The sequence below is a fragment of the Symphalangus syndactylus genome, chromosome 10, assembly GCF_028878055.3.
Source record: "Symphalangus syndactylus isolate Jambi chromosome 10, NHGRI_mSymSyn1-v2.1_pri, whole genome shotgun sequence".
Taxonomy (NCBI): domain Eukaryota; kingdom Metazoa; phylum Chordata; class Mammalia; order Primates; family Hylobatidae; genus Symphalangus; species Symphalangus syndactylus.
In genome coordinates, this window is record NC_072432.2 from 106,014,640 (window position 1) to 106,031,052 (window position 16,413).

Genomic DNA, 16,413 nt, shown 5'->3' on the forward strand with positions numbered 1-16,413 from the left:
ACCACATGTTCTCACTTATAAGTGGTAACTAAATGATGAGAACTTACGAACACAAAGAAGGAAACAACAGACACAGAGGTCTGCTTGAGGGTGGAGGGTGGGAGGAGGGAAAGGAGCACAAAAGATAACCATTGGGTACTGGGCTTAATACCTGGATGGTGAAATAATCTGTGCAACAAACCCTAGTGACACAAGTTCACCTATGTAACAAACCTTCACATTTACCCCCAAACCTAAAATAAAAGTTTGTTTTTTTTTTTAAGAAAATATTTCTAATGAAAATGAACCTCAAGTCATGCTGTTATGTCCTAATCTGATTTTCAGAAGTATGCCCACCATGGAGTATGCCCACACAATGCATTATGTGGGGCAAGTAGCTTCAATCCTTCAGCCTGTAGGCGTCTAGAGAGGCACTGGCCAAGGCTTCCTACAACTAAAACCTCAAAGATAGTCCCAAGTAGAAAAATATCCAGTTGAAAAATTGCGGTGGCTCACGCTTGTAATCCCAGCACTTTGGGAGGCCGAGGCGGGCGGATCTTGAGGTCAGGAGATCGAGACCACAGTGAAACCCCGTCTCTACTAAAAATACAAAAAATTAGCCGGGCGTGGTGGTGGGCGCCTGTAGTCCCAGCTACTCGGAGAGGCTGAGTCAGGAGAATGGCATGAACCCGGGAGGCGGAGCTTGCAGTGAGCCGAGATCGCGCCACTGCACTCCAGCCTGGGTGACAGAGCGAGACTCCATCTCAAAAAAAAAAAATTAGAAGTGAACACTCTGTAAATGATTCTTCCTCTATAATTTCTAACTAAGAATCAAAGCATGATTGCATATTATTGCATAGCCAGGGATAAAAGATTCCCCCAACTGAGCATTTCCAGATAAGTCATTCAGGTAAGATCCACAATGAAAGGTTAAGTATTGTCATCTGCCATTAAATCATCCTAATGTTTTTTGGGTTGGTCCTTAGATTAGTGGAATTTTGTCATAGTCCATTCAGGCCACTATTACACAACACCATTAATTAGGTAACTTCTAAACAACAAAAATGTATTTCTCATGGTTCTAGAGGCTGAAAAGTCCAAGAACAAGGCACCAGTAGAGTTGGTGCCTGGTGAAGGCCTGCATTCTGGTTCATAGATGGCACCTTCTTGTTCTGTCCTCATAAGTGAAAAAGATGACCAAGCTCCCTCAGGCCTCTTTGATAATTACACTAATTGCATTCTAATCACTTAATCACCTCCTTTGGGACCTAATCACCTGCCAAAGGCTTCATCTCCACATAAAATCAGCTTAGGGGTTAGGATTCCAAAACATGACTTCTAGGGAGGGACACATACATTCAGAGCATAGCAGTTTCTTTACCTGTTAGCATCTATAAAATCAAAAGGACATATTCTTGTAAATATAAACAATGATGAACAATTTGAAAATTTAGACATTTGGATAAATTAGGAAAGCCAAATAGAGTTACTGTGAAGAATATGACATTTAAGATTTTTAAAACTTAACTTTGAAATATGTGAATGGGGGATCTTTTCTCATTAGTACAAATGAGGATGGTCCTTTCTGAACTGATTAAAACATAGATTCCATTAAATTTGAAGGAATCTAAATTATAAGCAACAGTTTTAAAGCCATTGCATTTCAATCTTAACTATATTTTACTTTACTTAAGTTATTTATCATATGGAATAATGGAGGAGATTATAATTTTAAGCTGTTGGTTTTATTGGCTTTGAAATTTTAGAGCTAAGATTTCTAATTCTGCTTATGTGATCATTTTGAAGTGAGCATTGCATTTCTCAAACTTCAGCTGATAAATAAAACTCATGTATTTGTCATGAATAAAAATGTATATTTGTATTCAAATATTAATGAATTATAAGAAATTATAACACTGGGTAAGTGAAGACCTGATTTTTGGCAAAGTTTAAAGGTAAGAACTCTGGGGGAGTTCTACTGCTAGTCTGGTGGAGTAAGTGCTTAAGATTAACCTTCCCACAGATAACAGCTAAAAAGCTACAAAATACATACATGCATGCATACATACATACATACATACCTCCCTGCCTGAAATTCTCAGGGAAGTGAACAAAGGCAAGCTGATTTTGTAGGGGAGTCAAAATTTGCAAAGTGAGATGGGCACAGGGTGAGTTTTTCATTTTTAGACTTTAGCCTGAGGAAACAGTGTGGAACAGGAAAGCTAAAGCTTCTTTAGAAAACTCAGATCTCTGTGTCCTGAGGAACCAGAGGAGAGTGTTTAGGGCAGCCATCACTGCTGGGAAATGAGGTGGGTATTCTTGGGAAGGAAAAAGCCAGAAAAGGGGACCTCCAGCTTTCATGTGGAAACTTTGCTTGGGTCTCTGGCTAACTCCTGAATGAAAGTAATGCGCAGGGCAAACTCAAAGCACCTTGCAGCTAAATAATAAGAACTACGCTGAAATTTGATTTCCCATCCACCTGAATTGTGATAGACTCTGCAGTTTTACTCTACCTAAGTTAATTGCCTGTCAAAACAAAACCATCAACATCCTGTGGAGGAATACGACAGAATCCGGAGTTTCAAAACAAACAAACAAAAAAATCACAGTGTCCAGAATACAATCTAAAATTGCTCAACCAATGAAGAATAAGGAAAACATGACTCATTTTCAAGGGGAAAGGCCAACACCCAAATGATTCAAATGTTGGAATCATCAGACAAGGACTTAAGGCAGCTATTATAAATGTGCTCATTGAGGTCAAGAAAAATAAAATGATAAGAAATATCAGAAGAGAAATAGAAAACATAAAAAATAACCAAGTAGAAATATCAGAACTTAAAGGTAAAATATCTGAAAAGAAATTCACTGACTGGGCTTAATAACATAATGGAGATAACAGAGGAAAGAATTAACGAACTTTAAGATAGACAATAGAAATTGCCCAATATGAAGAAAAGATGTAAAGAAATGAACAATCCTAGGGACCATTTAGTTCTAAAATATGTGTGATTAGAGTTCCAGAAGAGGCAAGAGGGAGAGATTTGCATTTGAAAAAAATAAACTCTAAAAATTCTAAAACTGCTAGTTATTTTTGATTGATATAAAATAAATGTGTTTAAGCTGAATTAAGGGTCTTTGTTGTCTAATGTCAGTGCACATACCAGAGTTTTGTTTTTTTGTTTTTTTGAGACGGAGTTTCGCTCTTGTTGCCCAGGCTGGAGTGCAGTGGCGCGATCTTAGCTCACTTACTGCAGCCTCTGCCTCCCAGGTTCAGGCAATTCTCCTGCCTCAGCCTGCCAAGTAGCTGGGATTACAGGCGCCCACCACCATGCCTGGCTAATTTTTTGTATTTTTAGTAGAGACGGGGTTTTGCCATGTTGGCCAGGCTGGTCTCGAACTCCTGGCCTCAGGTGATCCACCCACCTCAGCTTCCCAAAGTGTTGGGATTACAGGCGTGAGCCACTGTGCCCAGCCTGTTACAGATTTTTGATGCATGATAAAATGTTCTACTTGAAAAACATTACATTTTAACTTGTATTTATGAAAATGCTTGTATTTGTCTTTTAATGAAAATTTATTTTTAGTATAATAGTTTCTTATTTTATTTAATAAGATTATGGAGCAAATGCCCAGAAGGGTAGAGAAAATGGTTTTTCTCTCTCAGATGTAATATAGAGAATAAGTCATGTATTTGGGGGAAAAATGGGACAGATAATTTTGCCCAACATACTTGTTATCTGATTGCAGTGGGACATCTCTTGGTCAATTTAATGCATGTGGGTTTTTTTGTTTTTTTTAATTATACTTTAAGTTTTAGGGTACATGTGCACAAGGTACAGGTTTGTTACATATGTATACATGTGCCATGTTGGTGTGCTGCACCCATTAACTCGTCATTTAACATTAGGTATATCTCCTAGTGCTATCTCTCCCCCCTCCCCCCACCCACAACAGGCCCGGGTGTGTGATGTTCCCCTTCCTGTGTCCATGTGTTCTCATTGTTCGCTTCCCACCTATGAGTGACAACATGTGGTGTTTGGTTTTTTGTCCTTGCGATAGTTTGCTGAGAATGATGGTTTCCAGCTTCATCTATGTCCCTACAAAGGACATGAACTCATCCTTTTTTATGGCTGCGTAGTATTCCATGGTGTATATGTGCCACATTTTCTTAATCCAGTCTATCATTGTTGAACATTTGGGTTGGTTCCAAGTCTTTGCTATTGTGAATAGTGCCGCAATAAACATACGTGTGCATGTGTCTTTATAGCAGCATGTTTTATAATCCTTTGGGTATATACCCAGTAATGGGATGGCTGGGTCAAATGGTATTTCTAGTTCTAGATCCCTGAGGAATCGCCACACTGACTTCCACAATGGTTGAACTAGTTTACAGTCCTACCAACAGTGTAAAAGTGTTCCTATTTCTCCACATCCTCTCTAGCACCTGTTGTTTCCTCACTTTTCAATGATTGCCATTCTAACTGGTGTGAGATGGTATCTCATTGTGGTTTTGATTTGCATTTCTCTGATGGCCAGTGATGATGAGCATTTTTTCATATGTCTTTTGGCTGCATAAATGTCTTCTTTTGAGAAGTGTCTGTTCATATCCTTTGCCCACTTTTTGATGGGGTTGTTCATTTTTTTCTTGTAAATTTGTTTGAGTTCATTGTAGATTCTGGATATTAGCCCTTTGTCAGAAGAGTAGATTGCAAAAATTTTCTCCCATTCTGTAGGTTGCTTGTTCACTCTGATGGTAGTTTCTTTTGCTGTGCAGAAGCTCTTTAGTTTAATTAGATCCCATTTGTCAATTTTGGCTTTTGTTGCCATTGCTTTTGGTGTTTTAGACATGAAGTCCTTGCCCATGCCTGTGTCCTGAATGGTATTGCCTAGGTTTTCTTCTAGGGTTTTTATGGTTTTAGGTCTAACATTTAAGTCTTTAATCCATTTTGAATTAATTTTTGTATAAGGTGTAAGGAAGGGATCCAGTTTCAGCTTTCTACATACGGCTAGCCAGTTTTCCCAGCACCATTTATTAAATAGGGAATCCTTTCCCCATTGTTTTTGTCAGGTTTGTCAAAGATCAGATAGTTGTAGATATGTGGCATTATTTCTGAGGGCTCTGTTCTGTTCCATTGGTCTATATCTCTGTTTTGGTACCAGTACCATGCTGTTTTGGTTACTGTAGCCTTGTAGTATAGTTTGAAGTCAGGTAGCATGATGCCACCAGCTTTGTTCTTTTTGCTTAGGATTGACTTGGTGATGTGGGCTCTTTTTTGGTTCCATATGAACTTCAAAGTAGTTTTTTCCAATTCTGTGAAGAAAGTCATTGGTAGCTTGATGGGGATGGCATTGAATCTATAAATTACCTTGGGCAGTATGGCCATTTGCACTATATTGATTCTTCCTACCCATGAGCATGGAATGTTCTTCCATTTGTTTGTATCCTCTTTTATTTAATTGAGCAGTGGTTTGTAGTTCTCCTTGAACACATCCTTCATGTCCCTTGTAAGTTGGATTCCTAGGTATTTTATTCTCTTTGAAGCAATTGTGAATGGGAATTCACTCATGATTTGGCTCTGAAAGGAAAAACTGGTACCAGCCACTGCAAAAGCATGCCAAATTGTAAAGACCATCGAGGCTAGGAAGAAACTGCATCAACCAACGAGCAAAATAACCAGCTAACATCATAATGACAGGATCAAATTCACACATAACAATATTAACCTTAAATGTAAATGGACTAAATGCTCCAATTAAAAGACACAGACTGGCAAACCGGATAAAGAGTCAAGACCCATCAGTGTGCTGTATTCAGGAACCCCATCTCTGTGCAGAGACACACATAGGCTCAAAATAAAGGGCTGGAGGAAGATCTACCAAGCAAATGGAAAACAAAAAAAGGCAGGGGTTGCAATCCTAGTCTCTGATAAAACAGATTTTAAACCAACAAAGATCAAAAGAGACAAAGAAGGCCATTACATAATGGTAAAGGGATCAATTCAAGAAGAAGAGCTAACTATCCTAAATATATATGCACCCGATATAGGAGCACCCAGATTCATAAGGCAAGTCCTTAGAGACCTACAAAGAGACTTAGACTCCCACACAATAATAATGGGAGACTTTAACACCCCACTGTCAACATTAGACAGATCAGTGAGACTGAAAGTTAACAAGGATATCCAGGAACTGAACTCAGTTCTGCACCAAGCGGACCTAATAGACATCTACAGAACTCTCCACCCCAAATCAACAGAATATACATTCTTTTCAGCAGCACACCACACCTATTCCAAAATTGACCACATACTTGGAAGTAAAGCACTCCTCAGCAAATGTAAAAGAACAGAAATTATAACAAACTGTCTCTCAGACCACAGTGCAATCAAACTAGAACTCAGGGTTAAGAAACTCACTCAAAACCACTCAACTACATGGAAACTGAACAACCTGCTCCTGAATGACTACTAGGTACATAATGAAATGAAGGCAGAAATAAAGATGTTGTTTGAAACCAATGAGAACAAAGACACAACATACCAGAATCTCTGGGACACATTCAAAGCAGTGTGTAAAGGGAAATTTATAGCACTAAATGCCCACAAGAGAAAGCAGGAAAGACCTAAAATTGACACCCTAACATCGCAATTAAAAGAACTAGAGAAGCAAGAGCAAACACATTCAAAAGCTAGCAGAAGGCAAGAAATAACTAAGATCAGAGCAGAACTGAAGGAAATAGAGACACAAAAAACTCTTCAAAAAATCAATGAATCCAGGAGCTGGTTTTTTGAAAAGATCAACAAAATTGATAGACCGCTAGCAAGACTAATAAAGAAGAAAAAAGAGAAGAATCAAATAGACACAATAAAAAATGATAAAGGGCATATCACCACCGATCCCACAGAAATACAAACTACCATCAGAGAGTACTATAAACACCTCTATGCGAATAAACTAGAAAATCTAGAAGAAATGGATAAATTCCTCGACACATACACCCTCCCAAGACTAAACCAGGAAGAAGTTGAATCTCTGAATAGACCAATAACAGGCTCTGAAATTGAGGCAATAATTAATAGCTTACCAACCAAAAATGTCCAGGACTAGATGGATTCACAGCCGAATTCTACCAGAGGTACAAGGAGGAGCTGGTACCATTCCTTCTGAAACTATTCCAATCAACAGAAAAAGAGGGAATCCTCCCTAACTCATTTTATGAGGCCAGCATCATCCTGATACCAAAGCCTGGCAGAGACACAACAAAAAAAGAGAATTTCAGACCAATATCCCTGATGAACATCGATGTAATGCATGTTGTTAAAAAATTTCCTGTCCCGGTTAGTTAAGAGTCCTCTCTCTTCATTTTTAGTCATAGATAACATCATTTATGTGCATATATGATTGCATGTTCTTACAACTCTGAGGCTTTGACTATGGAGAAAGCAGGCTTATGATTCAAGTTCTAAGTTGGTTTAAGGTGTCTCCTTTTTCTACCACCAGCCTGGAGATGAACAGAGTCACCCATTTTAGGCACACTGCCTTCCTCTCCTTCCCTCCCTTTCTCAGATAATATCTATTTTAGGTGTTTTTTTTTTAATCAGTTTTAGCATTTTATCAGACAGAGTGTGCATGTAGGATTTCTGGAGTTATGTATTACACAGAAGTGGGGAAATGACTCCTCCACAGCCCTCAGATTAGATATTCAGATTAAAAGGAAATTCGGAAAGAAAAATAAAACATTGTAGTTCACTCAACAAGCCTCTCAGACTCCTACTTGGGAATCCACAGATTTGTTTGCAAGATGGATTTTTTCTTTAATGTTTTTAAAGTCATTATTATCCAGTTAGAAGTAGTAACAAAGGAAAAAATATCTGAGAGCATTGTTTCCCATGTCTCCACGTCCCAACATCATGCCCTATAGAAAACTCTTTTTTTTTTTTTTTTTTTTTTTTAACAGTTTCTGTTTTTAGTTCTCTGGTTTCCATTATAATTGTAGATAAGATATTTTTTCTCTTTCTTAATTTATTCATTTTAGACAGTATCCATTGGCTCCCCAATTTGAATGACAATTTCGTTCATTTGTCTCATAACTCTCTCTGCTCTTTCTTAATGTATTTATCTTATTACGTTGTTTTTTGTTGTTTTTTTTATTTTTTAAACCTCAAATAATTGTTAAAGTTCTCTGCATCCTCATTTCACAGATTTTATTGAAGCTCTACTTTAATATAAGAATATATATACTCTTAACCCTTTCTACACTCTTTTATCTCTCCCTTTCTTATTGTAACTTGTATCAGCTACAGCTTATACTTTCACATTGTCAGGATTACTAATATTTATATTCTGTCTTGCAACCACAATTGTAGTTGACTACAGGATAACTGTAAACTTTGAAAGCCAATACATAGCACTTATCTTAGAGGACCATGTAAATATTGTTTGATGCTGGCCTAAGTAGTGTGTTAGATTTTGTGTCCTTCTGTAACTGATGCAATATAAAATCACCTGGGCCATTCTAAGGACTGTTTCTAGAATCAAGGTCAATTAGAATACTTTTCTCATATACTATATATTAAATTCATGTCACATTATTTTATATTTGGACCGCAGTTCACTTGTGCATTTCAACATTATTTTCCTGGAGTTTCTAATTGCCATGTCTCTTTATTTGCATTGTTTTTATAATATCTCCTTCCCCTTACATACACACACATCTCTAGATTGCACCTTTACTTCTATTGACTTTCTTTCCTGGAGACCTCTCTCTTAAAGACTTTAGTATTTATTTTCCTATCTGGACTGATTACCCTTTAGGCATACTTTGATGCAATTATTCTAGGATTTTCAGATAATACTTTCCTGGGATCCAGTATCTTTTGGATTCTAGGACTTCCTTTCTCTTGATTTACTCCCTTATTTTGCTTGAGTATATTCTTATTTTTTTTTTTTTGAGAAAAAGTACATAATAGTTAAATTCTCTGAGATCTTACATATCTGAATATGTATTTGTTCTTCCATTACATAAATTGATAGTTTGGACAAGTATAGAATTCTAAGTTGAACTATTCATTTTCATCTAGCATCCCTGGTGGCTGTTGAGAAGTCTGATGCCAGACTAATCCTCAGTCCTTTTAGTTGGCTTGTTTTATTCTCTCTGAAACCCTTTAAGATTTCCCCTTCTTTGTTGATGTTTTGAAATGTCACAAGCATTTATCTAATAGATTCTTCTTGCTAGTCAATGGCTTTTTCAATCTTAAGATGTTTTTCTTCAGTTCTAGAAAATGTTCTTCTACACATTTCTTCAATAAATTATTCCCTCTGTTTTTCTCTGTTTTCTCTTTATTTGACTCCTTTTACTCTGATGTTAGACTTCATGTTTTGGCTGTAAGTGTCTCTTACATTTTTGGCCAGTCATTCTCTTTAATATTGAAGGTTCATTTTACATACTACAGATTCTTTGTTTTCTATTCACACTTAAAAGAAAGTGTAGCTGGTTGAGGTTTTATCTGTTATTAACTTCTCCCCATCTTCTCCCCATAATATTTTGAAATAAATCTCAGACATCACATCATTTCCTTCCCAAATATTTTAGTATGTATCTCTGTAAGGGCTCTGTAAAAAATATAACCACAATACCATTAGCACACCTAAAATTACTTAATATCATGACATATCCAATAACTATTCACATTTCTAATTGCTTAATAATTACCATTAATAATTTTTATTTTGTTTAATTGAATTAGGATCTAAGTAAGGTCTAAAAATTGCTGTTGGTTGATACGCCTTTTAAGTCTCTCTTTTGATCTTACAGGCTACTTCTCTATCTCTCTTTTTTCTTTTTATTGCAATTTAATTGTTGAAGAAACTTAATTAGTTGTCTTATAGATTTCCCACAGTCTGAACTTTACTGATTACATTCCTGCAATGTCCTTTAATATGTTCCATGGAGTTTATCCTTTTAGGTCCTGGAATTTTATAATAATATTCAACTATTTGACATAATTCCTAACATTTCTCATTAAATCTTTATATGATTTCAAATATCCTCAAACCTCTTTTTATAATAAATGAGAAAAAAGAATCCGATCATTTGTTTGAGACTTTGTACAGATGTGTTTAACTTAATCTGATCCAGTTGTGTGCGGCCTTGTAATTGAAAATCTAGCTAAATGGTAGTTTTCCCAAAGGGCTAGCTGCTTAGACTTACTAGTAAACATTAAAAGTATTTTTTGCAAAAAGACCCTTGTAGGCAATTGACACAGACCCCTGAACTGTAATAAAATAAAATTTTGCATTTAAAGGAAAAAATATTTTTAAAATTTGACCCTTAAGAAATTAATAAAAGAACCAGGCTTATTGAAAGTAGGATCACAGCCTCATATACGTTGACATATAAAATATTATATTAGACATATAAAATTTCTCAGCTTTTCTAGCATGCTGATGTATGAAATGGTGTAAATGGGAGAGGTGGCAGCTCTTTCATGCTGCTTTGACTTCTGGTTATTTCTGTGTAGCAACTTTCATTGATGGGGTCCATTCTTGGCCTTGCCTAATCATTTTTCTTGGATGATATAGAGTGTTACAAAAGAATTATTATCTTAATGAATCAAGAATGTTCTATTTGTTTTCTGACATAGGTAAAGTGGGAAGGATTAGAACCTTCAAAGTGAAATGTCAAACTAGAAATTTCCTTTTATAATCTGCTTGTGTTCCCCTTGGTTTTAGGAGCTGGGAATCCCAAGTGCAAAATTGCAATTGTTTTGGGAAGAACTCAAAATACTTCTCTCTCCAGGTAATTAAACAATTCTGATTGAGAAACCTGTGTAGGAATGAGTCAATCTTTCCTCCTATCTATGTAATTTACTTAAAATTCACTGTTTGGACTCACAAATCACAATGTAAAATATGAGAGTAAATGTCATATATTTGTATTTCACAAGTATTTTCTAACAGGTGTATTTGGAAAACATTGTAGGGAGTATTGCTGAACATTCTTTGCTGTGGAATTTTCAGTATTAGAAAGTGTTGCTAAATTATCAAAGCTGTTTGGATTAAATTATCAGACATAAATTTTTTCTGACCTGTGTAATGAAGTGATTAGATGTTTAGATCAAAGGCAATAGTCTTGAAATGTTTAATTATATATATAAGTTCCCAGTTACCATTGTTGAGCAGTGAGAAGCCTCAATCAAACAACTCATTTATTTTCAAATCATTGTTTCGGTTCTAGATCACAGCCTGCATCAGACTGTGTTGGTGTACATCTCTTACACAGTTCCCATTCCAGTCATCACTGCTTACATGACTACATGAAAACATCAAAAAGACAATTGTGATTCTGTTTGTTATCTGTTTTATTTTTCTTCTTAGCAAACTTTTTCTAACACGATTTTTCTTTTGACTAGACACAAACAGCACAGCATGATTCTTGTTCCCATGAGCACACCTGGGGTAGAAATAATAAGGCCTTTGTCAGTTTTTGGCTACACAGGTAGGTATTCAATAAATATGACCATGCATTAGCAAGCAGGAAGGCTAGAATATGCAGTAACATTGAAGGCAATAGCATTTTAATGCATAAGATAGATTCTTAGATATTCCTTTGTCTCTGACAACTGTCTTAATATAAATGCTGATGGAGTTCAGAGTAGAGCCAATAAAAAGAAATAGTATAGCATTTATGTAATTTATAATTATATAAATTATAGAATACAAATTATAGAATTTATAGAATATAAATTCTGCCTTTTTGGGAAAGGGCAGATTGTATTTAAGGAAGAGCAACGCTACCAGTCTTCTCTCTGTCATTCATAAAAATGGATTAATGCACAGATAATCCACAATAAAATTATTTTTGTCTCCAATTTTAGCCCTCTTAATCAATCAACTTACAAGAACTGTTAAAAAGCAATGAGTTTTTGACTTATTTGAGTGCAAAACTTTTCCTTCCTCTGTCCTTGGGTGGGACTTCTAAGAAGCAAAGATCCATTTGTTTCCTGCCACCTACTGTGGCACGTGTTCATTGTGTCCAATAAATATTTGCTAAGATCACTGTCTCAGCAAGTATTTGCTTAGCCATCATGCCCAGCTAATTTTTGTATTTTTGGTAGAGACAGGCTTTCACCATGTTGGCCAGGCTAGTCTCAAACTCCTGACCTCAGGTAATCCACCCTCCTTGGCCTCCCAAAGTACTGGGATTATAGGCATGAGCCACCAGACCCGGCCCCTGGCTTTCTTTTTATCATTGAATATGACTAATGAATATGTCCAAGTGGCAGATATAAGACTTGCAGTTTTATAGAATCACTTATCAGTAAGATGCAGCTGTAGGGTGTACCCACAGGGTAAGCATAGGTGGCAAGATGGGATGAGCAAGCTTGCTGGAGAAAATTGCATGTAGGAAATTGTTGGGTTGCAGCGAAACGGCCTCAAAGATACCAAAAATGCGTTTATAATATAGTTGAGCTGCAAATAGTTTCCATTGCAGAGGCTACATTTGAATATTCAGTATGAAAACTTTACTAGCACCTCTCCAACTCCCTGTGTCCAAGGCCAAAAGAAACAGTGTGGAGAAGGCTGATTATTGTCTCCTCTGACAGGAAAAGGGTGTAGAGTTAGCATGAGATTATCTCTAGAACTTGGCAGGGAGAAGGGGTGATGCAAAGATAAAATGTGAACGTGTTCCTGGCCTCAGTGGTTCAAATGCCAGTATTTTCAAGAGACGAACACACAGTGGAACAAGTCTAGACTGGGAGTAAACCTACCTGAAGGTCCTGTTTCTGTATCATCACTAATGCCAAGCCTGCTCTTTCCCCTCAAGCAGGCCCTTCTCATCTTTAGGCGTTGATTTCGACAGTGATAAAATAAGAAACTTGGATTACGTTACTCATTTTTAAATTTTGAAACATTGAAACTTTTTTCCATGCAAATTGTTTGGAACCCCATATGTAAAATATTTCAAAGCAGCAGCAATAATAAAACAAATAAAATACTCTGGCTGGAGCTATGGAGCCTAGTCTTCCTTTTTCCTAGCTCTCTGAAATTGTACTTCAGAGAATGAATTAGAAAACATCTATATCAAAGGGTTTCTCTTCTTGAACAGTTGATGAGTTTTCTGGGCTGCTGGATCCTGGGGTTCAGGGCTGAGGCTTACCTCAGAATGTTCATGTCATATGGATCTTTGAAATCCTATTTTCTTCAAGTAATTATATTTCAGCAGATTAAGAATATGTGACTCTTTTTTAGTCAACTCCTTTTGCTCTAAATTTTGTTTTCTATTTTATAGATAATTTTCATGGAGGACATTTTGAGATCCATTTTAATCAAGTGCGAGTTCCTGCCACAAATCTAATACTAGGTGAGTTGAATTTGGAAATGATTCTTCAGTATTGTACATTAATATTTCGGCTCTAAATCTGGAAAAGATAAGTCTTCCCAGATTTAGACCTGAAGTCTACCTCGATTTAGATATTAGGTTGGTGCAAAAGTTATTGCGGTTTTTGAACTGCAATTTTGCATCAAGGTAATTGCGGTTTTTGGCAAAGCCGCAATTACTTTTGCACCAACCTAATACTTTCCCTTCTTATTTACTCCATTTGTCAAGGGAAAGTTTTCTATTTGGTGGATTTTCTTACATGGAATGGTGAGGTTTTATTTAAGTGTTGGATGTGGTTTTGTATATCACATCAATTGAAAAGATAATATGAAAATTATATAATTCAGAGCAATACACTTTCTCCTAGAACATGATCTGTAGGCCTCTATTTGTTTTAAGAAAATCTCAGTACTTTATGAATTCAAGTCTTAGATATAAGTTAGAAGCATAAATAATTTTGAACACTGTATGCCATCCTCTTGCTTATTAGAATCCTATGTCCCTTTCAAAGAACATCTAGAATACCACCTCTTCCAGCAATGTTTTTGTGTTCATCCTATCCATTCACCAAGCCCCTGATACCTGCCAGGCCCTAAGGTTATAATGATGAGCAGAAAATCTCTTCCTCCTTTGCCTTTCTTTGTTTCTCTCTGTATCTCTTACCCTTGCCCGCTCTTCTGGATTCCAAACTCCTAGTATAGGGACTATGTGTTATTCCAACTTTGTATCTATTGCAGCATTAATAAAATAGCTTATGCATAGTACATACTTAAGAGACAGTTCTGAAATTTGAAATGTTTAATGGTGGTGGTTTTAAAAACATAGAAATCAAAATTCCCATGAATTCATAGTGAACCTTATTATAGAACTGACTTTTTTTCACCAGAAAGCCATTTTTATTAAGGGCAGCTCATCACTTTCCCAGGATTTGTATAAATAAAAAAAGGAATGGGCTAGGCCATTTTCACGTTCCCCCTTTTTCCCCCCTTTCTTCCCAGGTGAAGGTAGGGGATTTGAAATTTCCCAAGGCCGCCTTGGACCTGGCAGAATCCACCACTGTATGAGAACAGTAGGTTTGGCGGAACGCGCTTTGCAGATCATGTGTGAGCGGGCAACACAAAGGATAGCTTTCAAGAAGAAGTTGTATGCACATGTAAGGACGATTACTTATTTGAATTTATGGTAGCCCGGTGCACTACACTAACACTGAACAAAACATTACTCGTGAGAGAGAGACTTTCTCTACATGAACCGGGTGATTCTTTTCAATAAGGCGTATTTATGTCTGTATTTAAATACAATCTGATGAGAGGTATTTATCTTTGTGAAAGATTAGGTAGTTCCTAAAATGCTTCAACACCTCTGCACACAAGAGTATAGACAGTGCCTTCAACTTTCTCAGATTCTTGTTCTTTAGAGAACCTGGAACATTAGAGCTCCCTGTGGACATGAAGGAGCTGTCATAAGGAAGAAGGATTTGCCTTGTCCATTGGTTTCCTAGAAGGAATTAGGACACATCAGTGTAAAGATACAGGAAAACACCCCAGAACTCAGGCAAAGGGGAAATGTGCTAATAAACCTAAAAGTGGAATCAGCTTCTTCAGGAGGACTTGAGTTCTGTCACTGGAGAAACACAAGTAGAAATGGGACCGACATTTTGTGAGATATTCATGATTTTTTGAATTTTCATCTATAAATTATATCCTACTGAGTCTGTTGTTACAAATCACTGTAAACATAGTTACATGTGGCCCATATAATAAAAATTAGGAAATATGGCCAGGCGCAGTGGCTCATGCCTGTAATCCCAGCACTTTGGGAGACCGAGGTGGGTGGATTGCCTGAGCTCAGGAGTTCAAGACCAGCCTGGGCAACATGGTGAAACCCTGTCTCTACTAAAATAAAAAATAAAAAAAAAAAAAATTAACCGGGCATGGCGGTGTGCGCCTGTAGTCCCAGCTACTGGGGAGGCTGAGGCGGGAGTATTGCTTGAACCCGGGAGACAGAGGTTGCATTGAGCCAAGATTGTGTCACTGCACTCCAGCCTGGTGACAGAGCGAGACTCTGTCTCCAGAAAAAGAAAAAAAAAATTAGGAAATATGTATTGAGAGGAAATAGAAGGCATTATTTCAGACTTCTTTGAAAAGTCTTCTACAGAGAAGTAGGATATCCAAATCATCTCCCTTCTAAGTTTTAAGAAGGCGAGAAAAACTATTATTAAATGTTCACTCTTTATTATTGCTAACATGTTAGTGTTAGGTCAAATCTGTGGTGATGGAATTACATTTGTGTTTGCTGCACATGTATATTTTAGTACGTCCGTCCCCTTATACATTTTTGACCATCCTATAAAATTTGCAGTATATTTTTTACCTTAAATTATTATAATCTATGTTTGCTTTTTGTAAAGTATTATTCAGCATTATACGATTTATTTGTATAGTTTTTTAACTGAAAAGCTACAGCCTGTTTTATGACACTACACCTGGGAATAATTTGTCAGGAGCCCTTTTAGTATACAGCAAAGGCAAGGGTTCAGCTGTTGGCTGGGCACTGTGGGAGGAGGTGAGAAAGTGTGACCCTCTCGGGCCCTGGATATAGCCCCTGATGCTGTTGAAGAAGGATGAAGAGGTGCTCAGGGCACCAACCATTACTTCTTATTCTTTTGTCAAGCTCGCATGCAAACTCTGGAGCAGGGTGAAGGGAGGACACAGTAAAGTCAACAGACAAGCATCTCGAATGCACAAAAGCACTCTGCACAAGTGCTGCTTTCCTGAGTGGTGTTTTAATACTGCACTAGAAAAAATTTCCCTTCCACCTTTTAAAGTTAATGTGTCATGCAGAGCAAGCCTGGCTTTTTAACAAATATGCCTGTTTTCACTGGAAACTTTTCACATCTGGCACAAATAACGTGATCTGGCAGAAACAAAAAGATGTGTGAGCATGTCATAAGCAAAAATCTGGGCCAGCTTCTTTAATTTAATTTGTGAAAGGGACATTTCATTTATTTGAATTTGGAGGCTCCTTCCAGCTGTCTTCTAATTTACTCC

General features: G+C 36.9%; 1 protein-coding gene across 1 annotated transcript in view; it reads left to right on the forward strand.

Moving 5' to 3' along the window:
* ACAD11 (acyl-CoA dehydrogenase family member 11) overlaps window positions 1–16,413 on the forward strand; it is a 99,340-nt gene that overhangs the window by 66,939 nt on the left and 15,988 nt on the right. The window contains exons 14-17 of the mRNA XM_055295418.2: window positions 10,714–10,780; window positions 11,394–11,479; window positions 13,274–13,345; window positions 14,362–14,516. Coding sequence (XP_055151393.2) covers window positions 10,714–10,780; window positions 11,394–11,479; window positions 13,274–13,345; window positions 14,362–14,516 — 380 coding nt within the window. The remainder of the gene's footprint in view (window positions 1–10,713; window positions 10,781–11,393; window positions 11,480–13,273; window positions 13,346–14,361; window positions 14,517–16,413) is intronic.